This window comes from Nomascus leucogenys, chromosome 17, assembly GCF_006542625.1.
Source record: "Nomascus leucogenys isolate Asia chromosome 17, Asia_NLE_v1, whole genome shotgun sequence".
In the NCBI taxonomy this organism is placed as follows: Eukaryota; Metazoa; Chordata; class Mammalia; order Primates; family Hylobatidae; genus Nomascus; species Nomascus leucogenys.
In genome coordinates, this window is record NC_044397.1 from 27346231 (window position 1) to 27373953 (window position 27723).

At 40.5% G+C, this 27723-nt stretch overlaps 1 protein-coding gene across 2 annotated transcripts; it reads left to right on the plus strand.

Annotated features, from left to right (window-relative positions):
* Window positions 1–7155: 7155 nt before the first annotated feature.
* On the plus strand, window positions 7156–26619 carry RND3 (Rho family GTPase 3). Of its 2 annotated transcripts, XM_030796608.1 has the most exons (6): window positions 7156–7250; window positions 7419–7606; window positions 8093–8180; window positions 19858–19967; window positions 23059–23193; window positions 24582–26619. In XM_030796608.1, exons 2-6 carry the CDS (start codon window positions 7457–7459, stop codon window positions 24831–24833), a joined length of 735 nt encoding a protein of 244 aa, XP_030652468.1. In that variant the 5' UTR covers window positions 7156–7250; window positions 7419–7456; the 3' UTR covers window positions 24834–26619. The 2 variants fall into 2 exon arrangements, with proteins under 2 accessions (XP_030652468.1, XP_012352011.1); XM_012496557.2 differs by having other exon boundaries at window positions 7156–7606.
* Window positions 26620–27723: the final 1104 nt, after the last annotated feature.

Here is a 27723-nt window from a genome sequence, read left to right on the forward strand (position 1 = left end):
ACTTCATCTATTACTAATTTAGACTTCTATATGTGGGACTTGATGACATGGGGCACTCAGGAGAGCAGTCATTTGATTGATTCCATAGTGTAGCTGTGACAGTGTGGAAGCACTGAGGGCATTTTCAGAGGCAGCATGAAGGCTATATAAGCCTGAACAAAATGTACTGGCATAAATCCTCAGTAAATATTTATTAAGATCAATGGCTTCATACGATGTGTTGACGATAGCTTTTTGCTCTGTTAGAATTAAGATAAATTATATTATTGATGTATTAGGACCTCCTCTTTGCTTTTAAAGCACAAGACAGTAGGTTTTTTTTTTCTCATATAACTTATATACCTTCCTAGTCACCAGAAATGGCATCAAAATGCTTTCATATTCCTTTAATCTATGGCCTGTCTGCCATGGTTAGGTAACAATGATGTGACCTATAGAAATGTGTTAGATAACAGCCAGGATCAGATTGTGATGAATCATTTGACCTCTGCTTATGTGGCCAGTGTTAAGGTGTTAACAGTCAGTTCATAATCATATCCAACAGTTATCAATAAGTAATACCTCAGCTAGCACTGTAAAAAGCAGTGAGGACTAAATCTACACAGCTTTTCAGAGAGCATTACTAGGAGCTTGTGATGGAAAAGGGCACAGCAGACCCCCAAGACTAGAAGATGTTTGTAGAACGCAAGATTATTGTCGGCCACTGATGAAAGAATACTTTTCTTCTCCCTGACATACTTTTTCAAAAATAAGTGGTTGCAAGCCTTATCTGGATCTACATTACCTTAGATATTCCTGAGTGCTATTTTCAGCATTTGGGTATATTTTCCATGATGCCCTCTTCCCCCAAACTGGTGTCCTTCAAAGGAAAGAATAAGATTTGGGGTTTTATTATATAGCCTGGATATAAAGAAAATTTAACCAGATCATTTAAAATAAAAACAAAGTATTTTAATAATGAAAAGAAAATAAAATAATTTTGTTCCCACTTCTGTGACAAAAAGAACGAATCAATACTGTCATATTTCTACTGTCTTTATCAGGTAAGTCATAAACTGATTGGTAAGTGTAGTTGGCTACTACCAATTTAGTTGAAACTATGATCTGAATTACTGAATCAGCTCTGCTGAAGTCAAATCAGTTGTGTCAAAAGGAAACATTACCCTCCGCCCACCAAAAGAATAATAAACTGGCCGGGTGCAGTGGCTCACGCCTATAATCCCAGCACTTTGGGAGGCCGAGGCGGGCAGATCACAAGGTCAGGAGATCAAGACCATCCTGGCTAACACGGTGAAACCCCGTCTCTACTAACAATACAAAAAATTAGCCGGGCGTGGGCGGGTGCCTGTAGTCCCAGCTACTCAGGAGGCTGAGGCAGGAGAATGGCTTGAACCCAGGAGGCGGAGCTTGCAGTAAGCCGAGATTGCACCTCTGCACTCCAGCCTGGGCAACAGAGAGAGACTCTGTCTCAATAATAATAATAATAATAAACTTGTCTAGAGCAATGATTTTCAAATTCAGTGCCAGGAAACACTAGTGAGCCATTATAACCTTTGTTCACAGGTTACTCAGGATTTAAGTTCTAATACTGACTTTTAAATAAATATGACAGAGAGAGTACAAGGTTTAGACATCTCTTTGTAGGTTTGCCATCAAAATTTTTGCAATCTCCCCTCTCATCCTGGGTATGGTATCCTAGAGATCATCTATATTTTTTCTTTGTTGGTTGGTTAGTTTTGCCAGCCAAAGTGGTAGCCCATGGCCCAAACCTATTTGACAACTACTCTTCTACAGAACATGTTGAGTTAAATGCTTTAAAATCTACTGTCTGCCCTTGCCTGAGCTAATGACTCTCTTCAAGGTATCCCAGCCATTGTTTTCTGTTTCCTCACTTTGAGTTCAATAATATTAAAATAGTGGCTACTAAGTGTTTTTTTAAATAAGCTTGACCTAACAATTACTGCTTTTTTAAATTAAACTAACACTCACCTCAACTAAGTTTTCACATTGTTTGTTGTTGTTATTTCAACAGAAGGGGCAAAAATTTCCACATAAGATCTTTCTAGAAACTTGATAGAACATCTTTAAATCTCTCTTTTAAGCCTTAGATTAAAATATTAAATGCCACTTAACTGTGCACATAGCCATAAATAACTCTGCTCAGTACATCTCATCAGCTTGGCAATGAAGCTCTGGCAGTCTCCAAAAGAAGTTCAGAAGTTCTAATTGGTGCTTAGTAATAATCTCTGTTTTCTTTTGACTACTCCTAAAATACTGGAAAATGTGTATCTTTGGAACATACTACATGCTTCAAGAGAATAACGTATACAGAACTCATCCTTAAAAACGTTTTCTTAGGGCAATTCCTTAAATATTTTTCATATCTCACTGACAAATTGGCATAAAGTATAATTGAGTGTTTAGTAGATAATCAATGGATCTGATAGTTTTATATTTTTGTTTGTTTGCTTTCTTTACTTAGGAAATACTGAAGTATAAACAAATGGCATCAGGCATCAAATATCTGAAATTTGAAGGGGCAGGTGGAAAGGGTTATTTGTGCCCTATAATACACAGAACCAAAATCATGTGGTCTGGGTTTCTAAAGAATGCAACGGACTATTTGTTAAATTAACTATAAACAGAGAAAGGGATGATCAATTTCAAAATGACTTATTATTCAGTACTCACACAGTTGTGTCATTTCCTGTTGGCTAAAGAGTGAGGACTAAGTCAATACAGCAGCAGTTAAATCATATTCGCAGTTAGCATTCATGAGAAAAAACAAGGCTGAATGTTTCAACCCAGACTGGAATGCTCTTACCACACAGCCTAGACAACTTAGTGCAGTGTCCTTGAGAGGGCAAATAGGCATACTTTTAAGAGAAAATAAAGGAAAAGATTCTCTTCCAGGAAAACAAATTCTTCCTAAATAACCAGTTCAATCCATTAAATTGTATGAATGTTCTTTCCTCAATTCCTCACTTCAAAAAAAAAAATGCTTCCTATTTTGTTGATGTTGTATAACACTGAGTGGTCACCCTCTTCTGACCACCCCAAAAAGAGACAATTGTGAAATTGCCATCTTTCAGTACAGAGCAGTTTACAAGTTTACATGCTTGTCTTTAATTTTGTATTGAAATGCCTATATTTGAAACTATTTAATATCTGTCATCTTATTAAATTCTCAAAGAGAATGCCCATGACTCATATCCATATTTTGTGACATAACATCTGTGAAGGCATCCTGCACGTTTTCTTGCTTTGATGTCAGCCATCTCTCTGCTCCATTGATGATGCCTATAAGAAACCTGTGCTTCCTCCTTATTATGCACTTGCTCCTTCAAACACTTCTGCTGGAGTCTGAAGAGAGGCAGGTGACTGTGAATAAACTATTGGGATTATGCCTTACAATATTCCACTGTGGGCCAAGATCTGCATAAATACACTGAACATGAAAAGGGGAGTGCCTTTAGTGTGTTTTTAAAGAATAATTTTGGAAAGTGCAGGGCACGTGATTTTTTAAGCAGTGCTATTGTGCAACTTAAAGGAGGCAAATGTTATCATCCTCACATAAGGATGAAACTGCGGAAAAGAATTTAGTCAGTGTTCGCCCAAGGACAGATAGTTCATTGGTTTAGCCTGGACTAAAACCCAAGTCCCTGACTTGTAGTCACTCAAATCTCAGAAACAATTGTTTATCAGTCTTGTGCTATCCCTAGATGGGAACTAGATGGGGACTCTTTCTCAATTAGTTCTCTCTCCAGGCCTGGAATCAGCCCTTTTTGTGTCAAAGGGTATGTAGTTTCTATAGGAGGGGAGATTTCCTCTGGTAAGTAAAGGGTTAGCCACAAAGAAAATAATTTTTAAACTTAAACCTTTTAGGGCAACTGAATGTGTTCTATTAACTAAATCATAGAGAAATATTTACTATTGGTTTTCTGTTCTCTTGGTCTTAAGGATAAATGAGAAAAAGGAGAGAGTAACAGGAAGACAAAAGAAGACAAACAAGAATCACAAAAGGAAGAACGCTAGGTAACATACGATCCTCCCAGGTAAGGCGTCACATTTTCTAAATGAATGTGTTTCTTAGGGGAAAATCTTTTATTGCAGTTTAAAATTTTAGTCTTTTCCAGGAATTTAGGTATACTTGGATCCCATATTCTCACTGAAGATGAGCAGTTTCATCAAAGTTTCACAGCTAGTGAGTGACAGTGCAGACCAAGAACTGGAGTCATTCATTCATTCATTCATTCACGTAATCATTGCTGCTACCCTGTTCCAAGTCCTGCCATGACTGACTTCACATTACCCTGAGAATGAAATCCAAATTCTACAGCCAATTATTCAGCCCCTGCCTGCTGCCTTTTGCTCCCTGACCTACGCTCTCCCTCCTTCAGCAGGCCCCAGTCATTCTGGCCTTTCTTCTGTTCCTCAAACCTACCAAGCCCTTTCCCTCTAGCCTGTAACCTTTCCACTGTCTGTGAGTGTCCTTCTGCTGTACCATGGGTCTGATCCCTACCCTACTATGCTTTAATAATGCCATGCCATGTTTTCTATGAAGAAAACATGGGATGATCTTACTTCTTTATTTACTGTCTATCTCGTGCCTGGAATGTATGCTTTTTCAGAGTAGCAAACAGATCTGTCTTGTGTACTGCTCTATCTGCAGTTCCTAGAACAGTGCCTGGTTTACAGCAGATGCTGAATACATAATTGTTAAACTAAATGTTAGATGAATTTAAAAATATATTAAGTATCCACTTCACACTGAACACTAGAGATTTTAAAAAAGAAAAGGAAAAATTTTTACCCTAGAGGGATTCTAATCCTGGTGACTTCAGGCAGTTGGTTTTTCTACTCTATTATACATCCATTAAATTTTGCTCAGCAACTGGCAGATTCCTGGAAATTCAGGTCACCTGATTTCCAAAAATAGTCATCCACTATGATTCCAGATGATTCTATGGTGAAGTGATTATGCATCTTGTTTTGCCTGGGATAGACCCTGTTTACCCCTGTTGTCCAGCCACAATCATTGGTAGTGCCCCTTTTGCTCTCAAAAGTATCCCAGCTTAGATGATAAATTACATGGTTACCGTATTCATTGATCAGCCAATTCGTAAACATTCTTAATTACTTCTGTTAAAGCGATTTAACCATATAAGCTACATCAATTCTGAAATATGGAAGGTCAAATCATATCTCTGGAAAGGGGTAATTTCATTAAGTTAAAAATAAGACAAAAGATAGGATGGACACAGCTCCAATTAGTGAGTCCACCAGTGAAGCCAGAATTTCTCAAGACACATTCAACAGTTCTGAAAAGTGCAAATAAGATTTTACATGCAAACTATAACACAGGTCAAGGACTCTTTATTGTGCCAGAAACCGTTCTGCAAACTTCACTTGCATTTCCTCATAATTACCATTATGACTCCTATTTTACAGATGATGAAATTGAGGCTCAGAGAGGCTAAATAATCCATCCAAAGTCATACAGAAAATGTGAAGTTGGGGACCCAAATACACCTCTTTGTGATCTCCTGCCCCAACTACTATGCCCATTGCTTTTTAAACAAGTAAACAAACGTGAATAATTTGATTAATGTTTCCTGTGTTTAAGTAGTTTTGGGAAATGCTAGGTTAAACTATGTTAAATAGTCTGCTTTTCTCTGGGATTTTTAAATGTTTGTAACATTAGTGTGCTTGGTGAATCTTCAATGAGTGATGTGGGTACAGTGTCACCCTCACTGATTGGGCCATGGCACCCTTTGTGTCAGGAGGGAACTAAAGCTCAGAAGAACAAACATTGGCAAAGGCTGCTCTAGGAACCCTAGCAGGGCCAGCAACCTGCTTGTCCGTGGGTCAGCTCTCCACTTGTGTAAACACAGACCCACCGATGGAGTCTGAGTCAATGATCTTTGAGGGGGCTCCAATTTTCTCAGCCCCGAATAGGATATCATTCCTGGATCCCCTAGGCTTCAGGGGCCCTACCAGTCCACTACTTACATCAGTGCTTTTGACCGCTCTTCATTGTGCCTTTTCACTTCCCATGTTGAACTTTCTGATTTGTTTGTTTTCACCTTATCTTCTCATTTACAAGCCTAGGAGTCTCCATAGGGGACCATATAAGCTGGTTTTGGCCAATGTCCTACTACATTGTAACAATTGAAACCTCCTGAGCATTTGGGGTGCAGGAGATGAAGATGAGAAAAAGAAAGACTTCTCATAGAAAAAGAACAAATGTGTGGGCTATTCTGGTCCTTTCTAAGATTCTTGCTTGGGGGGTAGAGTTGGAGGGCTAGGGAGATGGATGTGGAGGAGGACAGAAGAGAGGGTGGAGGGTTGTATCTGCATTTTTCAGCTAGAGATGTTTGTGCCTTCTGAGTCCAGTCTAGGGTGCTTTGATTCCAGGAAGATGGAGGCTATAGATAAAGAATTAACAGACAGTATCAAAATCTGCCCCCCCCAATCCTCTCACTGCAAGTGTGAGGAGGTGCAACTAAGCTGACAAGTGTTCGGGTCCCTAGCGCAGTAGGGTTGAGTTTCCAATGGCCTTTGTCACTCAGTCATGGGCATCTTCCACTTCTCTTTCTTCTCCCCTCCCACCTCCTGTACCCACCCCTCAAAACCTTTCTGCCTCCACCTGTACGACTGAAACTGACAGGTTTCAGAAGCCAGTCTATTGTTGTGACCCAGCCAAGCCTGTTCTTGCATCTGGAATAAAGAGGCTGATCTATTGGTCCATGGCCTATGTACCTGATACAAACCATTAAAAAAAACAGAACCACTCAACTATTCTCCACCCAAGATTTGCTTCCTGTGTTTTATCACTGTCCTTTAACTTGGGTGGGAAATGTTTTTGTTTTCATAAATGCTCATGAGGCTTCTACAGATAAGCCCCTATTAAACTATATTTAAAGGGATTGTAGTTCAAATCAATATGCACAGATACCAGTTTCCCACCTTGCCCTGTGGACTTGTCAGCAAAGCATCTTTGGGGTCTTCATGTTGTCCAAGAGCCTTGGTCTGAAATAGATCCCGAATGGGCACCCTAGAGGGCGCACTGCTTACATTTTCGGCATGCAACGCCAACAGCTCTCACTCCCAGGCTCCATAAAAGGGGAGGAGGCAGATCAGTTTCCTCCTCTCATTGAGAAAGAAGAGGATTGGAAGGCCCGGCGTATAAAGCCGCGCAGAGAGCGTGAAACAAAGCAGTCGGCTCGGAATTGGACTTGGGAGGCGCGGTGAGGAGTCAGGCTTAAAACTTGTTGGAGGGGAGTAACCAGCCGGCTCCTCTCGCTCTCCTCCTCGTCTGCGCCGCGTTTCAGGGGTTGCCCATCAGCCTTGCGATTTATTTTTATATCTGCTTTTTATAAAGAGAGAAATATATATATATATATTTTCTTCTTAAGAGAAAATTCCTGTTCCAAGAGAAAATAAGGCAACATCAATGAAGGAGAGAAGAGCCAGCCAGAAATTATCCAGCAAATCTATCATGGATCCTAATCAGAACGTGAAATGCAAGATAGTTGTGGTGGGAGACAGTCAGTGTGGAAAAACGGCGCTACTCCATGTCTTCGCCAAGGATTGCTTCCCCGAGGTGAGTGTGGCCGGCCGCGGCTTCCAGGAGGGGGTCGGCCGGTGGGATCCCAGTCCCGAGGTGGGCTTCCCCGCTTTCATCCGTTTTTCCTTTAAAAAAAAAAAAAAAAAAAAAAAAAAAAGTCTTTCTCGCCCCTTACTACTTTCCCCTGGTTAGACTGCGGGGAAAGGGAAAGTGCGCTGGAAGCGTTTAGGGTTGGGACGCTCCTGCACATGGGCTGGTTAGCTCCTGAAACTTGTTCGTTCCTGTGTGCATAACATGGGGTTGGGAGATTCGGGTCAGCAGGTCTGTGAGAGCCAGGTGGGGTGAGTGGGGAGTAGGACAGGGGTTTCGGAAAGGGTCCATGTGCTTAGTGTGTGGTCTGTGTGAGGGTTTTCTTTCTTAATTGGGGAGCGGGGAGGCGAAGGGTGTTCAATGGGTGTCGTGCGTTTAAACATAACCTCTTTGCCCTGTTTCCTTCCTCTTTTGCCCATTTTGTCTATCCAGAATTACGTTCCTACAGTGTTTGAGAATTACACGGCCAGTTTTGAAATCGACACACAAAGAATAGAGTTGAGCCTGTGGGACACTTCGGGTAAGAGTGGGAGGACCGCGTGGCGCTTGGGGCGGGTTTCTAGCCGCTGGGGGATGCGCGGCGGGTCTTGGGAAACCGCGCGCTACAAGCCGTCTGCGCCCCTCCCAAGAGATTCCCACGGTCCCTGTTGGGCGAAGATTGTATCCCTTCTGTGTGGTGGCGGCAGACGACAGCGTGGACAAGGAGATGGCAGTGGGGAGAGGAGGGCGCTGTGTGCCCGCAGGGTGACCCCGCGGTTGGAGCCACTACTGACCAGGTGGCCGGGCGCAGTCCGCCCGCGGAGCCGTGGTCAAGTCGCCTTGGGTCGGCCGAGGTGGCCCGATACTGGGGGGTGTTGCAGGGGCGCTGAGTGCGCCTCGGCGGAACCACCCGGCTCAAGGCGGGCGCCCCTCCTATATCTAACCTGCTGGTTGGCGGGGAGGCGGGGAGAGCCGCGGGGGTGATGGGAGGCGGGAGAAAATCCCAGAGGCGACGCGGTTACGTGCAATTGCCGCTGTTGGGGGAAAGAAACTGAGCGCAGGCAGCCGCGGCGCCCGTGACGCCTACAGCCAGGAATGCGCTGGTGGCGCAGGGGCCGGACAGCAGCTGGGCCTCCTCTTCGCGCCACCGGCCGCCCGCGGCGCCTCGGTACCCACCTGTACCGAGCTTTTCCCTTTTCCCCCACTCCATCCCAGTGATCACGCCCGTTTCCCCTTCACCACACCAGCCCCTCCTGATCTCTATTGCATCCCCCACTCGGCTTGCCTCCAAGGCCGCGGGCAACACTATTCGCCTTTGACCTTCCAGTCTACTTGAATTATTGGCGCCGCGGTGGGTTATATTCATGGGTCTGAGGTTCAAGGCCGGGTTATTGCTTTCCCATGCGCCCACCCACCTACCTGGCGCCCGGTGGTAGGCAGGGCTAGGTACCCTCCCAGTGGGAAGGCGTCCGGCCTCCGGCTGAGTTAGGGGTTTGGGCCAGGTCAAAGGCCGGGGAGTGGCAGGGGGGCACCATCTGAGGTATTGGGCTGGGACATAGGCACCCGCCGCCCTAACCAGCGGTGTCCAGCGAGTTTGTTTCCAAGAAGGGTGTCGTCTATGGAAAAGCAGGACCCACTGGGAAGGCTGGGTAAAGGCCCCTGCGCTTAGGGCTGGGAATTTAGCGGGGAGCTGGGTTCCTGGTGGACCGAGCCAAATCCGGGTGAAACTGGCGAGGAGGAACGCGCAAGTGCCAACGAGCAGGTTTGCTGTCAGGCGGGGAGGCCCCGAGGTGGAGCCGCGCCCAGCTGGGAGTGGCCTCGTGGAGGTGTTTCTGTGAGCTTCCCACAACCCTAGGCTTGAACCGCTGGAGCCCCCGAGGGACGCGGGGGTTCAGAGACCAAGAGGAAGGAACCAGACTGACAGGGTCGCCAGAGGCAGTCCCAGCACAAAGGCAAGCGAGAAGTCTTGCACGAGCGAGTGCCTCTCAAGGTCGGTGCCAGATGCTCCGACTGCTGCAGTGAGAAGGGCTGATTTTGTTTCCCCCTGGAGTCAGGCTCTTTCTCAGCCGTTCCAAGGGCAGCAGAATCAGGACTTCGCCGCCGTGTTTTCTGTTGGGGATTGTACACAGACTCGAAACTCTGGAGAAGGCGTTGGTAGACAGAATTCAAGTGGTTCCTTATTTCAGTAGTTCCTATCAGAATTATTATACAGCCTGGTATTTAATGGGCTTTGATTCCCAGACATATCATGGTATGTATTTGTTATGCCTACTAGATGGCACAGCTGGTGTGGTACCAATAATAAGCACCAGTACTCCCTGCCCCGACCGGCAGCCCTGTTTGGACCTAATGCACGATAAAAATTATTTTGGCACGGGGTGAAGCAGTGTGTCTGAACCAGTCGTTGATACAAAGCTGTGTTTAGATCTTAGCTCCTGGTTACCATGGATTTCTGTGTGCAAATCCCCTACCTCCCTGGGTCTCATTTTCATCATCTGTAAAAAGAGGACACTGAGCTAGATGACATGCAGGATCTCTCCCAGCTGTACACTTCTTGGCTTTATTACGCTGGACAGGCCGGTCTTTTTGTTTCCCAGGATGTTGGTTGGCTTCAGCTCTTAGTCTTAGGGGATCTGGCATCCCGTGCTGGGGTTTTCACAGCCTACAAAGCAAGCCAGGTTCTGGGCAGAGCCAGGCTTCCTGGTGGATTTAGAAATGAAACCCATTTGGACAGGGAGGGAGAACAGGTGGGCTTATAGGAATGCTGGGCTATACATTTCCTATCTCAAGCTTCAAGAGTCACAGGACCACCAATGGATATTTTGGAATCGATGCCTAAAGGGCTAAACTGATTCTTTTAGGGGAGAAAAGGCATATTGTTTGATAAAGGCTAGAACATAAAACAAAATGTGGGCAGTTTATAGTTGGAGGCTGTCCTTCGTATGTGCAGATAAATACCACTTCAGGTATCTTCATGCATTTAATCAAAACTCTACAGTTCGCAGACTCTGCACACATAGCACAATGCCTTGCATACAGCAGTTATCCAATAAAATCTGATGAATGAGTAAATGAGTAATGATATGCATAGTTGCCAAGGAGATGAGGTTCCCTGACATTTATTCACACTGAATTACCTGTGCACAAAGAATGGCAACTTTATAAACATTGCCTTTCATCGAATTAAAGATAATCATCTGAAATGAAGTTTGTAGTGAAATAATCACTTGTCTTTTTATTTAATGAAACCAAAACTTGTGTATGTTTAACTAAAATATAAAGGTTTGAAAATGTGATTAAGAAAATTTTGTACTGCAAAATTATCCAGTAATGAAATCTTGGTTAGAATTTAGATTTAAACAAATGGAAAAAAGAGGCATAAGGGAATTATTTAGAATTCCATTATGTTGTTCATGAGGTGAAATGTTAGTTAGTTAAACATAGTCACCAAGCACTGCTTACTTAAATTCTAAGAATAGCCTGTTTCCGTCAAAGGTGATTTGTTGTTTATATCTAGCACGAACCATTGCATCAGCAACTAATTATTTCAAGGATCTTTAACATTTTTCCATTTAATTCCAAGCTTTTCATGGCAAATTTCTGGACAGGATTATTTTTTGGTAAATGTTTGACATTTTCTTTGCCCACTAAAACATTTATTTAGTTCAGATTGTAAAAATTATTGCATATGCCCTATGCCTCTTGATACATTTATTTTTTCCAAAGACCATCAATTTAACTCTGGAGAAAAGATCCCAGCCAAGTCTGTAAAGTTCTAAATGTCAGATAAATTGCACCCTTTATTTCCCTCCTAGAACTTTGTGAAAGAGACTTATATAGGAAAAATTGGTTGTGCCTGACTGCTCTTATATAGGGAGAGAGATGGGGTGAACATTGTCCTTTGAATGATATTTCCTGTCCTGTTTACCCTCCTAGCAGAAGGGCAACCATTTAGAAGACAGAAACAGTTCCTCCCTTATCTGGCCTCTTTAGTTGGACAGCTTCTCATAAGGGGTCTACTTTTGCCCCCAGCAGTCATGATCATGCATAGGCAAAACTCTGCCAATTTGGATGTGGGAAAGACTACCAAGTGAAAGGAGGATATGTGAAGTCTCTTTGCACCAAGAAAAAAAAAATTTCCTGCTTTTTAAGGCACAGTAACTTAATATTTCCTTCCTTTATCCCTTTCTCCATCCATCTCTTCCTTTTTTTCCTGCATCCACTATAAACAGGCCCTCTGTAAAGACCTTAGAGATACAGTGTTAATTAAGCATGGTCCTGCTCCTAAGAAGCATACAGTTCAGGTGGGGTAATGGAGAAAAAGAAGCTCCTCTGGTTTAGCGTGTATTTCATTAACAACTCATGATGCACCTAATTTTGTCAGGTCCTTGAACCCCAGTGCCCTTTTCCACATGGTTGCAATGTTTTTCCTTGTCAGACATCCTAGGGCTTATAGATCCTCTGGATCCTCTTCAGATAGGAAACAGCTACCCGCCCCTCCCATTGCACACACCAGTCAAAGCAACTACAAAAGGCATTTTGCCAGTCGATTCTTAGGGCTACAGTACTCCAGCTCCCCAACAAAAGTAAACAAAACCTTTGTAAAAATGCTGTAGGAATCATCTAAAAGAGGGAATTTTTAAGGCCCATAACTTCTTCATTTTCCTAAAAAATGTTTTTCATTATAAAATGAACATTCTTAATAGTTGCAGAAATGCTCCCATTGATTTTCAAATTTCACCCAATGAGTTTCTGCCAAACAATGGATAATAGTTTCAATTGTGAAGTAATAAGTAAGACCAAAGTAATTCTAATATCTTGTGCTTCAAAATTGGCCACATTTGCCAAGCATAGAAGTAATTTGTAGCATGAAGCCAAATGCCTACTAATAATAGAAATGTAGTCATTTAAGGATCACCGTATCTTTTCCTAAGAGATTTGATTGCAGTGTAATTTCAGCACATGTGATTTAGGGAGTAATAATCATTCATTCCAGATTTTTAACCAAGGCAAGTTAATGCACATTTTATTTAAGGCTTATTATTACTTTTAACATATTCAATTCAGCTGTTAAAATTCCCCACAATAACTATGCTATTGCTTCATGAACACTCTTTTGAATCTTGTCATGATCCAAGTTTCTTTTAAGCCCTGAGTGCTAAAGTTAGTACTTCCTATTTTAGTTTTTAGCATTATTAACATTTAAGGTGGTATCCTTTATTTCTTAGAGAAAAAGAGAGGAAAAATATCTTAATTACCTAATGGCCTTAATATGAGGACAAACTTCTCTATAAACAGAAGTCTATCTAAGCTGTTATATTTAGATTATTATACATCAAGTATGAAGAATGGACTTGGTGACAAGCTCTCTAATGAAATATTTCTTAATAGGGATGGAAATGGTTCAGCAGTATTGGAGATTAGTATATAATTAATCCAGAAAAGCAGCTTAAAAAGAGATCACTGCTCTCTCTCTCCCCCTCCCCTTTTTTTTGGTGATTTAGCATATAAATGAACACATCTAGACAAGACATAAAAATGATTATAAAACCAGTAAACATGGTTTAGTGCTTTCTGTGTGCATACAATCTGCTAGATGCTATGGGAGGGGTACAGAGCTGGGCGAGAGCAGCTTCTGCCCTTAGGTGCTCACAGTTTCACTGTGTGATAAGACAGACATGGTGAAAACGTGAGTGATAATAAAATTTAAAATATTCAGGCTTTCCCAAACTAACAAAAGAAATCAAATGAGAAGCCCGGATTAAGTGTCAGGTGTTTAGGTGAGAGGAGATGCCTGTAGACTGAGATTTGAACAGGGTAAAGACATCCTTCTTCCCTGACAACCTTCTTTGAATACCCACAGGACAAACAGAGGACATAGAAAGACTTCCTCCTGTCTAGTGCTGCAATACCTGTTTATAGGAAGGTGAACCTGGAGGTTCTAAACCTGGATTTTTCAAGGAGCAACAAGATCCAAAGAGTTCTTGAAGGCCACATGGATAGCCCAGGCTCCCTAACTCATGACTTAATGGTCATTGAGGCCCACCACAATTCCTTTCCTTTCTGGAAGTTGACTAAGTTCTAAGAAGTTTTTAACGTTCCTCCCACGTGGAAACTTGCTTACATTTAGTGGCTCTCAGATAAAACAAGATTCTGGAAGCTGAGAATTATAACTTAAATTAAACTTCTTGGAGAAAGGAAGAGGTTAAGAATTTATGAAGGAGCCAGAGAAGCATGGATGCTTGGGATTTGAATATCAACTGTGAAATTGCAGGAAACCAAGCATTTCATCAGGTAGTAATGATCCATTGGAGCTTAGGGTTTCAAAACTAGGTTTAATTCTTAACGAGTTTTCACACTGAAACTCTTATGTAAGAGACCTGGGTTAAGGTAAAACAGATAGTTTGTATGGTGGTTTCCAATAAGAAGTACATAAAACTGCATTTGGAGATTTGTCCACCATGCAGTAATTTCCATTTAAACCAAGGAACCTCCTAAAAAGGGGAGGGGGCGGTATGAAGGCTCTAAGTCTACATCTGTCTCTAGATTTTTTTTTCAGCCCCATTTAGTGCTGTTTTTTTTCCAATCTGGTTTCTCGCTAAGTTGCACATTTCAATGAAGCATCCAAATTGGTCATTCTGATACCACCTGAAATAACCAGATGTTTCTTCATTAATCCAGTTCTTTCGCATGTAAATATGACACCAAGGACCAATACTTTCTCCAGTTAGCTCATGGTGCCTGGAGGGCTGTGCCAAATGAATTAGCTGTGGCTCAGTCATTTTCTGATGTCCTTTAAATGACTTCTCAGTTGCTACATACTGGCCACTTTCTCAGAGTCTCCCTTGGCAAAGCAGACATTTTATTGACACGGAATGTAGTTGCCTCAGAAGTTTGACCAGGTGTTGTGCACATTGGTTTTGAAAAACGAGCCTGATGACATAGTTTGTGGAAAGATGAATTCACTCATGGGATTCTACTCCAAGAAATCTGATTCTTAGATATCATATGAAACAAAAACTTGAATCCATTATCCCTATTTACTTTTAGGCATATTCATTTACATATACTCATCCCTAAAGCTCTTGACTTAACCATGGTTCCACTGTCAGTAAAATATTTTGATTCTTAAATATTTTTAAGTATCTCAATAAGATTAGGAGTTTAAAGCTAAACCTTTATGTAAACGCCAAACATATTTACCTGTCTGACTTTCCAGTTTTGTATCTACATTGCCCCCAGAAATAGAAAATCTTTATTCCATTTTAATAGCAACACATAAATGCCCACAAAATTTTATAAGATCTGTTCATAGTTCCTATTATCTGAATCCATGGAAGAAACAAACAAAATATTCTTCCTGGGAGTGTTTGTTGCATATTTGCAGGCATGGTATTTGTTGTGCAGACTACTTGAAACAAGAACTAAACATTCTTATACTGAGTCAGATACAAAAGTTCTGCCCAGACTTGATTCACATTCTTGAGATTGCTGCTAATTTAAACCTTTTACTCTGATTAGAGATGTCATGAGGAAATGCAATCTTGTAATAATTGGGCAGATCATGCCCTCTCACATGTTAGCTGCTGCTGCGTTCAGATGTGCTCATGGTGGTCACTAAAAATACCAAAAGTTAATCTACTTTTCTCTGCCAAAAATATGCAATAGCTTTAGCTTACTCTTCTTGGTAGAAATTTCTTAAGGGGGAAAGGGAAGCTTTTCAAATGAAGTTTCAAGTTAAATAAATGATATTTATGAAATATTCAACAAGAAGAGTTTTCAGTTCTCCAACTCCTCTAAAGCCTCACAGTGTTCAAACTGGTATTTTGCAAAAGGTTCCATAAAGCCTCCCTTTTGGGCATGAATCTTCTTACATATACATTTAATTATGTACATATATGGTGTGTTCTATCTTTGCGAAAGGGTGACTTCAGCAGGCAGGTATGTGTCTGAAGAATTAGTTTCTGGGTGAGGCACGTTGTGACTATTCTTTGGCTGGAAATTTTGCTCTCACCCAGAATTAATGATCTTGAATACAAAGATGGGTAGATCTGAAATTTCAAAAGCTCTCTAGAACTTTGCTGATGTTTGCCAAACTTGAGCAACTCAGAGAACCCCAAGTGTACACTTGTTCCAGTCTATCCCCAGCAAAGCCTTTCAACTACATTTTCTGGGTGAGGCGGGTACACATTTTGCATATATAGTGTAGTTGTTTCTTTACAATATAGAGTTTCCCGAAGTTTTTCCTTCAGAGATGTGGCAGGTTACTTAAAAAGGACCTTGGAATAGGGTTGTGAACTTAAAGTTTCATATAGTACCAGAGAAATGCTGCATCTGAGAATTTCCATATGCATGAAGCCTATTCCACATGCTGAAAAAGAGTTTCATTTGACAAGCAAAACGCAGTCCCTAAATGTTATTGGACTTTAGTCCATTCTTAGGTATTAGAGCACATACTCTATGTATATCAGTACCTACCATGTACTGCAGTTAAAGTTGAATACTTTCATACTTAGTAAAAAATGTTGAGCCCTCCTGCTTGTGCTGTGTTTAGTTCTACAGTTAGCACCTTGGGAGTTTTTCATGTGCATCTTTTAAAAACACCTATAGAAGTTAATTTTTTTTTTCGTTTGCCTTCACAGGGTGTTGTAAGACTTTTCTGGAGGGATATAGCAGTTAGGGCAGGTGTCATTCCTGCTTTACCCACTTACTTTCAGCTCTTTCCTTTGGTGTCATTTCTGCCCCTCTATATTGCTTCTCACTTCACAGAGTCATTTCTGGAATTCTCTTCCTTTTTTTTTGGCATGTGTTGTCTCACGCATGCCTGTGATTCCACCGTGCCCTCTCCAGCTTTGCTTGCCTTACTTCCTTTGTGCAGTCTCTTGGGCTTTATGGGGAAGAAAAGGAAGAATTCCAAGTGCTTAAACACAGATTAAACACTGTAAAGTTACACAGGAGGTGTTTTTGTATGTGTGTTTTTGTTTTTTGTTTTGCCTTTTTTTTTTTTTTTTTTATCCTGAAAGTCCTGCTGAGCTGATGAGTTACATCTTTCCTGGTGGGACAGTTCTTTGATAATTCTATATCAATATTTTTCACTATGAAAAATAGAGACAACAGATATTTCTATCTAAGACAAGATAAACTTAACCTATCAAAAATATAGTGAATAAATGGTCTTGTTATTTTAAATAAATTACTCTTCTCATTGGCAGTCAAATTATGCTTATAACTAAGAAATATGGGAATCAGTTTTACTAGTACCTTTGGACACTCGTGTTGATCTAAAAGCAGCACTGTTCTTTAGCAAAAGTAATAGAATGCGATCAAAGTGTTACCCCTAATTAGATCACGTTAAACCTCTTAAAAATCACCTATCTCCACAAGCACGGTGGTTTATTTCTCATAAACCTTTGCACTACATATGTATTTTCACTCATACTGTTAACCAGATAAAAACAAAAGCAGATGCAAACTTCCCTGAGAATCTGGTTTAACTGGAGAACTCTGTTTCATTTTAAAATCAGGCCAGTCTAAATTTTGCAGATATTTGGATATATGCACTAAGCACAGAGGTCAGCCCACTTGATTTTAGTAGGTAGCAGTCTCCAGCAGGTGACACGGGGCTGAGCACAAAGCCAGATCTCCTTTGTGGCCATAAAATGGGTGGGGGACGGGAAACATAGTCCACAAAAGGAGGGGTATTCCCAGCAGTCATGTGGTGGCCTGAATGTTGAAACCATTCCTTAGGATTTTCCTGGCAGTCTCAATTTTAATTAAACTCTTTTATCCTCTTTGTATTTCTTCACTCACTTTTCCTAATTTTTTTATTTGGAAAAGATGGTTTCCATTGTCATAGAGCAGTATTACATCTGGAATTGGCAGTGAGTACTCTAACATCATACAAATTGTATCCTGAAAGGAGCTGGTAGGTACCTGAACAGTTCTCTAAAGATACCAGGTCTGCTTGTACTGGAAGCTCCCCACAGGGAGAGAGTGGTTTTTCCTAATGTGAGTGATTTCTGGGAAAGGAGATCTCTGAAGCCTTGTTAGGTTTCTGACAATCCTAACTGTTGGCAGCTTTGCCTTCCTGGGTCTGGGATCAGGTTGTGTCTCGCGGACTTGGAGGAGCAGAGGAAACTCTCATTTATATGTCCAGTATTTGGAGCTCCACTCTATGATCTAGAATTTTCTGACTGCCTGTTTGGAAAGAGTCATTCAAATGTTTACAGCAGGTGCTGTGCTAGAGTTAGACTTTGGACACAGAAACAGGAAAGGTTCTAGTTGAGAAAGTGTGAACTTCTCAGAAATAATATGGAAATACTAATGTAGCCATAAATAGTGTTCAACCATCTCATTTCTGATGCCTTTCGAATGTTCAAATGAGTGAACTATTTGTGAATTATTCTCTTCACCTCAGAGTACTTTCAGCGACTGAAAAGGCAGCCACAGCTTGTCATTTTCAGAGACAGCCTCATTCTAATATACCTTCATACTTAAAATGACTTGACTTTTTAAACTCTAAACCCTTTAAGCTTCTGGGAAATATCTTTCAGCTGTCAGCCTCTGCTCTACCAGGGTCCTGGTTGCAGATGTGAGTAGGCAGCTGCTGCAGCTCACGAACAGCTCTGACTTAATTCTCTATTTATTCACACTTTTCTTCCTGATTCTTGTAACATTCTTTTATTCCTTGCTTAGCAGACACACGTGGCTTGAAGTTGTCACTCTCCATAGTAAAGGAGCTAGAGAAAAAGCTGCACTGCTGCCTGGGGTTCCACAGCGGATGCCAGGGACCCAGAGTGTACTGTGTGAATAGAGGGTGATGACCCCTGACTATAGTGTCTTTTAGATCACAAGAACAGCCTCCAAGCAAATGTTGTTTTGATAGAAATATAAACAGTGATATTTTCTCTAAAGCTGCTCTTTAAGTCTCTCTTCCTGACTTTGCCTATTGAGGTTTTGATTTATCAGGGGACAACATGTCCTGTTTTTCTGCTCAAAATGGAAAGTGATGTCAAAATGAAATAGACTTTTAAAAAGAGTTTGGTGGTTTAGATTTTCTTTTTCTACTTTGAAGTCAGATACATACGTGTGTATATATTTGCCTAGTAAAATCATTTTCATGTGATGCTTGTGAAATGTCAGCATACGGAAAACGATTTCTTAAACAAGCAGCATTTGGCAGGCTGTATTTAGTTTTGTAGTCAATCACTTCATAACTATAGGCCTCATTTAATTGCCCATCCTTTGGAATTCTTAAAGAAATAGAAGAAACTTCCTTGATTGACTAGAGAGTTCTGTGGTTAAATTAATTGGCTGGTGCCTTGAACCTTTAGGGTACCCTGGATTTAATCCAGGTTAAGATCCTTGGATCTTGCTTCAGTGTCACTCTCAGAGATGGGACTCTAAAAAAGTGACATGATCCTATATGACATTTATTACATTCTTGGTTGTAACAGGAAGAAAATCTATATAGGGTTTGGCGATAAGTTAAAATAAGCAAGCTCAAAGGTCAATGGCCTATCTAAACTTACATCTTAGAGATGGGTAACACTGATGTGGTTTACTGTGGTTTCTCTTTGCACAGTTGAACCCTCCCTCTTCCTCTCTCCCTCACTCACCCCCATCCTGCTGTCAGAATTGATCTTGAGTTTTGGTCTCTTTCCCAAGAAGTAGTTCAGTTTATGATTCTTGCTACCACTCAGCTTTTAACAGCGGTAATACAACCATAATACCCATAGTTGATACGTATTGATCCCTTACTAAAAGTCAGGCACTGCCTGGGTTTACTTAATCTCAGGTATGTATGTTGTCAGCATCTTCATTTTATGAGTGAAGAATCAGAGGCACAGAGTCCTAAAGCTACCTTGCCCCCTCCCTCTTTAGTGGTGGAGGCAGGTTTACACTCAAGACCACCTGGCCCCAGGTGCTTCCCTACTTCACCCAGGTAACTTCAGGCCCTAGTCTTTGAACCATACAGATTTCACTTAAGATCCTGGCCCTCTTCTTGAATTTATGTCAGATACATGTGAGGCTTCATTCATCATATATTTCTAAGCAGGCTTTTGTGTGTCTGTTTGAATTCTTTTCCAAGAATTAGGGGAAGTGGGAGTCAGGTCGTGATGTGACGGTCAAAGGACTTAGCCCGAAAAGGTAGAGTTAATGCACGACAGACAAGGGGACTCTCATCTGAAAATTTGTGTATCTTTGTTTCTTCTCAGGTTCTCCTTACTATGACAATGTCCGCCCCCTCTCTTACCCTGATTCGGATGCTGTGCTGATTTGTTTTGACATCAGTAGACCAGAGACCCTGGACAGTGTCCTCAAAAAGGCAAGTGCTGGGGAATGATGACACACTTCAGTACTGGGTGATCTATAAATAGAAACGTGGGGTTTGCTGGGGAGCTCAAAGACTCTAGTCAATTCCCTGCCTTACAATTTGTAATTAAACACTAGAACCCTTTCACACCAAAATAGGGTTTCCACTTTTTGATGATGAACCTGCTTGAAATTTTATTTCATGAAGCTCTGAAACAAAATACCTTTTAAGGGCCTTCATGTTTGTCCTTTGGGAGAAAATGGTACAGCTAAAACCAGTTATATTTGATTACTATCATATTCATGTTTTCCTTCTTTCAGTGACTCAACAGATTGCATCATAGTTTACAGATTTACATTTGACCTCAAGTCAGATAGTGAAAGGAATGCAATAATGGCTATTTTAACAAAGAAGCTGTGTTTTAGTTATGGTGTTATTAGAAACAGAAATGGAACTAGTATAGGAGGAATAGGGATGTGTCCAATGTGAATTGTCTGATGATCAGGTATCTGTCTAGTAATTATGATCAGGTATCTTTCTAGTAATATAGAAGCAGTGCTTGTAAACATGTTATATATTATAATGTACACATAGTTTATGGAGGCAAAGGTAAGTCAGGTTCCGTAGGAACCTAACTAAGGAAGCTATGGATGGAAGGAGGCAGGGGGAGATCAAGAGGAAGAGGACCTATTACAGGATGGGTCACAGGAACTAGGGAGGCCAGTGGGAGGAAGGGGCGTTTCTTGACCTCCAGCAGTGGAGACTCAGCCTCCAGGTAGTTGTAGAAGGCACATGCCGTGTTAGTCCATGGATCAGCATTTATTAGCCACTAGCTATTTTCTCAGCCCTGGCCTGTGTGCTGTGGGGTTTCAGAATCAGATCCTTGTTGGAGCACTCCCTCTCCTCCACACACTAGCTTCAATGCCAGATGTGGCTGAGAGCAAGGCAGTGTCAACTGAGGGGTGACCCGTGCAGCCCAGTCTGAGTATGGTATGGATTGAGAAAGACAAACATGCAGGTGTGGCTAGGTTGGTTTTGTTTTTTTGGTTTTAATTTTTAGTGGAATTTATTTTTATTTTGTGTGTTTTTATTAGTTTACATTCCTCTATTATATTTGATTGTTTGGCTTGTGTGTCATTGTGAAATCAGGATTGGAAGTATAATAATCCTTCTGTCTCTACTAAATATTACAAACAGAGTTCAATAAAATATGACTTTCTTAATAGATCAAAGGCTCTTTTTTCCTTTTTAGCTCCTTTCAATTTTGAGTAATACATATCTAACACAAATAATGCTAATGCTTGTCAAATCCAGGCAGGAATACACCTTTCCTGTCTTTAATGCTTGTAAACAATTGCTAGACATGCAGAGGGAGGCCAAAGTCATTACATAGCTGAAGAGCAACATAACAACATGTCTAGTTCTGTCTGGAGATAAAAGGAGTTGCTTATTTACTAGATTTTACTTGATGTAGTATCAGCCTATGCATAATTTATGATGAAAAGCCTTTCTCCTGTTTTATTTTGCTTTTGTCTTCTAACACCAAATGAATAGTGACTTTGGGCTTATAGATATTAATGAGCATGTTTTACATTCCTGTGAGGTTTAAGGCTCATGATAACCCCTGTGGTTTGTCTTGATTAATGGAACCCTTTAAGTCCTTCACTATCAAAGAGGAGGTTAGAATGACTTGAAGTAGGAAGGATTTCTTTTTTTTTTTTTCCAGTTCACCTTCCACTTCTAATGCCAGTGCCACCTAGCATATGGTAGGTGTTCCTACATAATTCTGAAAGGAGTGAGGGAGAGAGGGAGAGAGGAAAGGAGGGAGGAAAGAAGAAGGAAGGAAGGAAGGAAGGAAGGGAGGGAGGGAGGGAGGAAGGGAGGAATAAGTGGACAAAATGGGCTCTTATGGAAAGTATATTACTCCTTTAAATCCACTGGTGTAGTTTGCACTAGAGTTCTTTACCCAAAGTACACCCCTAGATTTGGAGATGTCTCCTCTAGTGATCTTTTAAGTCATTCTTGCAGGATGTCCCTCTTATCTAGTGTTATACTTAATACATGACTTCATCACCCCCAGTATTCTGTGAATTTCTTTCCAGAAGACACAGCTATGTCTTAGTCATCATTGTCACTGCCACAGTACTTAGTAGAACACTTACATATTTGTGAATGTGGGTGGGAAGAGTCAGGCACCACTTCCCCATCTCAGCCTCTCTAGGCCCTGCCCTCAAAGGCCAAAGATCTCCTGTGACCGCCCTGAACCCTTGACTCTCATGCTGTTGCAGAGCTCAAGCTTGAGGAAATGAAGCCACAAAAAGCCACTTGCTTGTTCTTAAAGAGGACAGTTGGAATTCCAAGCCAGGCATTGCTGAAGGTTCTAATAATTCTTGTTAGATCATGAAGCAACTAGACAAATTGGAATAGATTGAAATAGTTTTAAACTAACTTGAAGGCATATGAGCTACAGGACCGGCTGCCTTCCCAATGACCCAAGAGATGTTCCTTTGCAAATGTCATGGTCTGTGTTGATGCAACCATGTGAACAGAAACTCCTTCAAGGCAGGATGTTCTGTTTTATTAACTATCTCAGGTACTTAAATAGAGCCTCAGCTCGTGGTGGCATGCTTCAGTGTTTCATGATGGGATCAGGGAATGCATACTTGGTGCTAGTGTTTCCTCCACCTTATCCCCAGCCTTCTAGTTAAGGAGGATCAGATCCACACATCGAAGGATGTGGTCACTTGTTAGGATATATAATTATTCTTAAGACACATTTATCTTTAAGAGACACACCAATAATTAAGACATTATTGAAGCTACCTTTGGACAACATCTACCAAGTCTCTTTCAGTAGCAACAGATGAGTCACAGAGAGGGAGAATCAATCATAATACACGTAACTATTCTCTAATGCTTAAAAAGTAGTAAAACTTCACATCTGTTCAGGAGATAAATGCAAAGTTTGCTTCTTCATCTCAAGGGACACTCCTTTTTTAACATCTTTTTTGAGTTTCATTCTAATGTCTGCCAGTGGAGAAATGGTTTTCATGATATGGATACCGTTACTTTGTTTATTTTTAATCTTTTTTTTCTTTCATAGTGGAAAGGTGAAATCCAGGAATTTTGTCCAAATACCAAAATGCTCTTGGTCGGCTGCAAGTCTGATCTGCGGACAGATGTTAGTACATTAGTAGAGCTCTCCAATCACAGGCAGACGCCAGTGTCCTATGACCAGGTATGGATTTTGCCCATGTGCAAAACTGGATTTTAGAAAGAGTGAAAGAAATGGACTATCACTCATAATAAATAAAATAAAAAGTAGCTGCTTTTCTAAAGGCTCACCCAGTGGTCAGTTGTGAAATTTAAAATGCTGTCATTTATTAGTGTAATTACATTATATTTGGGTACATAACCAGTTGATATGCTAACCTTGTATATTTCTGCAACTCCCAGTAGGTTTAAAGTTAAATAGGTTTAAGAGAGAATGTGGTCAAAATCAGTAATACTCCTTAAGAGAGGTAATCTGATTTTACAGTCGGCAGCACAATAATAAGGCTGTTGCCGGTAAAGTGGAACACTCCGTAACACCATCTTTCAGGGATCCTTCATTTCTGTAGGCATTTCCCCCAAGTATTTAGAAATGAGAATCAGTTTCAAAAGCTCATTCTCATAAAACCTACAACCAGATTCTAAAGAGAGTTCATGTTGAAATACCAAAATTTTATTAAGAATCATCATTTTAAATACTGCAGACTTCTCAGTCTTCCATTTCTCATTAGCAAAAAATTTGGTATTTTAAATAAGTCATTTTGGTTGATGTGCACATGCTTATTGTTGTGTACATTGGTGGTATGGTTCACACTTAGAAATTACATATTTTGTGTTTCATAAAGTAACAGATGTCACAATAGTATTACTCCTTTCCTCAACTTATTTTGGCCCGAAGTAAGACAGAATCACATACATTTCGAAATCGATTTTAAATTTCATTCATTGCCCCTGTTTTTGGTACAACCTGGTCACTGGTCTTGAATGCCATTTACCCTCAAGAAAAGAGAAATGAAGTGCACCATGAGGCGCTGGAACAGGTTCTCAAGGCCACATCGCCACGGCCAGAGCTGTGTGGAAAATGCGGAGTTTATGTTCATGACCTTCAGTTAACTTACTTCACTAGTAAGATTCTCTGGGCCATTCCATGCTTGCTGTGACCCTGGAAAGCCTGCATAACCAGTTAACTCTTTCTTGCAGTTGATAATGAAGATGAATCACCTCGTTAGCTCCACTCTACACTTCTTTGAAACATCTCATATTAAGTGTTTCATAACCAGGGTCCTCATTTGTTAAGATCAGCCTTTAGCATTTATTCAGAGCTCTAACACCTCTAATGAGCCATGAGAGTTGGGCATCTTAGGGATTGGCTCTTGACTGCAAATATTTATGAAGTAATAAATAAGGCAGTTTACATTTTAACAACTTTTTTTTTTTGCAATGACACTTGGAAAATTCAGTTAACATATCAGCAAACGTTTTGCAATGCGTTATTATTTTGTGGTATTAGAAGATGCTAGCTAACTTTCCCCCAAAGTCTTATTGCTGATTAAAATCCCTTCTTTTGCTTCTCAGGGGGCAAATATGGCCAAACAGATTGGAGCAGCTACTTATATCGAATGCTCAGCTTTACAGTCGGAAAATAGCGTCAGAGACATTTTTCACGTTGCCACCTTGGCATGTGTAAATAAGACAAATAAAAACGTTAAGCGGAACAAATCACAGAGAGCCACAAAGCGGATTTCACACATGCCTAGCAGACCAGAACTCTCGGCAGTTGCTACGGACTTACGAAAGGACAAAGCGAAGAGCTGCACTGTGATGTGAATCTTTCATTATCTTTAATGAAGACAAAGGAATCTAGTGTAAAAAAAAACAGCAAACAAAAAGGTGAAGTCTAAATGAAGTGCACAGCCAAAGTCATGTATACCAGAGGCTTAGGAGGCGTTTGAGAGGATACTCATCTTTTTGGAATCCTGACCTTAGGTTCGGCATGTAGACCAAGTGATGAGAAGTGAATACATGGAAGAGTTTTGAAGTGTGACTTGAAAAATATGCCAAAAAATGAGAAATACAAATGAGCTAGAGGAAGATGAGGGGGGATGCGAGTACCTCCAAGAAGAAAAATCACACTCTGAATGGTGCTTGCATTTTTTTTTTGTTACGATCTATTCATGGATCTCTACTTTGATTTAATTTTTAAATGTTTTAATCTCCTTTACAGAAAGTATATGTTAATATACCGTCCTCATGGGGGAACTGGCACTGTGACCTTAGCATTTAGTTTTCTAGAGGATGTGTGATCTAATTTCTTTCTAGCTCATCATTAAAATGGAAATTGTATCAGGACCCATGGGATATATCCAGAGGAAAACTTTGTGAGGCTTTGAAATCTTGCCTTCCTGAAGATAGCTGAGTAGGATGGTTCTAAGGAAAGCCTTTGCAATCTTGCAAGATTTGTAGACCAGCACCACAAAGATCGCATAGATCAAACAGGAAAAAAAAGTGTCGATTTTTATTCAGTCTGATGGTTCTGTTCTTCATTGTGATTGTCATTAAAAAGTGGTAAATTGCTCAATGTAATATTTTTGTGCGCTGTTTAGAAAAGAAGTTGTGTGATCTTTTTGCCATCGTTGATAAAAATGCAAAGTCAAATAAAAGGTGTCTTGGTTTGACGTCATAGAATGATCCAAGGAGAGAAAAAAGGTAGTTACTGTTTCACCAGAAGAGGTAATGAGTGAAGGAAAGAATAGTAGCAGAAAGCACAGTTTGTGAGTAAAGCTGTCTGGAATTAAGTTACCAAAAATACAAAGCAGAAGGACTATTATTTTGGGTTGAAGCTCCAAAACTGGCAGCATCTGATGATCTGTTGGTTTATTTCACTTTCATTAAATGAACATTGATGAGAGAAGAACCCACTTACCCAAGCTTTAGAGAATCCCTAGTGGAAGATTATATAATAGAGTTTCAGTCCTGACACAACACTAGGGCGTTTCTAGAGCGTGATTGCTAAAACCTCACTGAACAGATGCAGCCAAGGTCCATATTCAGCACTTGGTCACTGTTGTTAACGTAAAATAATAAGCATTTAAAATAGTTTACAGATATTTTCGATTAGTTCCTTTTAGAGATTCTTTCAGAGAAGAAACCAGATCTGACCTGTTTATTGTTGGCGCTTGTTGAAAACGAGCTTTCTTTCCCATGATAATGCTTCATTTTTGAAGTATTGAAGCTGTGCTCCCCTTCAATTGTGGCAGGAGAGATTAAGGTAATTACAACACTCAGTTCTATGTCTTACAAGCACTTTGTTTTGTCTCTGCAAGAAAATTCGATTCCAGTCATTTCCCACAAAATACAGACATTTTACCAACATAATATGCTTTGATTGACGCAGCATTATGCTTTGGGCAGTATTACAAAATAGCTGGCGAGTGCTTTCTGTATTTAAATATTGTAAAAAGAAAATAAGTTATAACTGTTATAAAGCAGAACTTTTGTTGCATTTTTTAAACTGTTGAAGTCACTTTGTATGTTTGGTCAATGTTTCCGCAGTATTTATTAAAACATACTTTTTTTTTCTTCAAATAAAAAAGTAACCATGTCTTTGTCTAAATGTGATCTGTCTTTTATTATCTACTTCCTGATTTAGCTGTTTAGCTTTGTTCTTTAACATAGGTGATTACAGAATCTGGCCTAACATTTTCTGAACTAGAAGGCTTTGGAATTTTCTGATTCTTCATAGTAGTAACAGATAAACCTGCACATATAAAAGTTTTCATGATGCTTTCAAATCACAAGAACAAAATGGAGCATAATTAGATTAAGTGATTTGATCACATACAAAAAAGAGCCATGACACTGCTTAAGATTAACTTGTAGAAAATATGGAAATCCTTCAAGTCTTTAAGAATGAAGCAATATGATGCAGTCTCAAGTCACAGGTTTAATGCTAATATGAGCCTAGTTTGCCTCTCTGCCCTGTGGGGTCCTAAACCTTGGTCCTTAACCCATGCCACCTCGCAAGGCATGCCCTTGTGCACAGCAGTTGCGGGGATGACCCAGAACACAGCTTTTGCAGCAATTGGTGGAAGGATAAATGACACAGTACAACATAATACAAGTTTCCCCACTGACCTGGGAGATGTACAGTAAGCATGGAACAGCTTAAAAGAGAGGACTATCTCCCCATAAATCCAGTTGATTCTTAGTCTTCCGCTAAAATACTTACATATAAGTTTTACGTAAGTGTCCAAAGATACTCTGTGGGATTTTAAAACAGTGCTTCTTTTTACACAGCTAAGTTACTTCATATAAAAAAAATGCATCCTTGTGGCTTCTTTTTTTCTGAGTGGCTTTGGGAATCTTGGAGGTATAGTTATTTGCTTGGAAATAATTCTCAGAAGTCCAAAGCAAAGGGGGAAGCAGAGAATCCAGCATGAGTGAAAAAATTAAAGCACACTGACGTTATGAAATGGCCTTATAAACAATTTTAAGCACAGAGATTTACTGAAAATGTCTGTAACTCATTCTCGTCATCAAATAGTAAAGGAAATAAAAGTACTTTCCAAATCCTTGGTGTTGAGTAACTTCGGAGCATAATGGCTAAGTCAGGCTTGCAAGAAACTCATTTCTCAACAATCACTGGCACAGAAAAATAAAAAAATAAATAAAAAGCTGAGGTTTTGCTGACCTTGGCAGTATTTTATGTGCTGTACAG

Bases quoted from the DNA above. Each gene is read 5' to 3' on its own strand.
- RND3 (XM_012496557.2), top strand. From the start codon at position 7,457: ATGAAGGAGAGAAGAGCCAGCCAGAAATTATCCAGCAAATCTATCATG. The intron at 7,607-8,092 runs GTGAGTGTGGCC...TTGTCTATCCAG, and splicing joins CCAAGGATTGCTTCCCCGAG to AATTACGTTCCTACAGTGTT. The intron at 8,181-19,857 runs GTAAGAGTGGGA...GTTTCTTCTCAG, and splicing joins GAGCCTGTGGGACACTTCGG to GTTCTCCTTACTATGACAAT.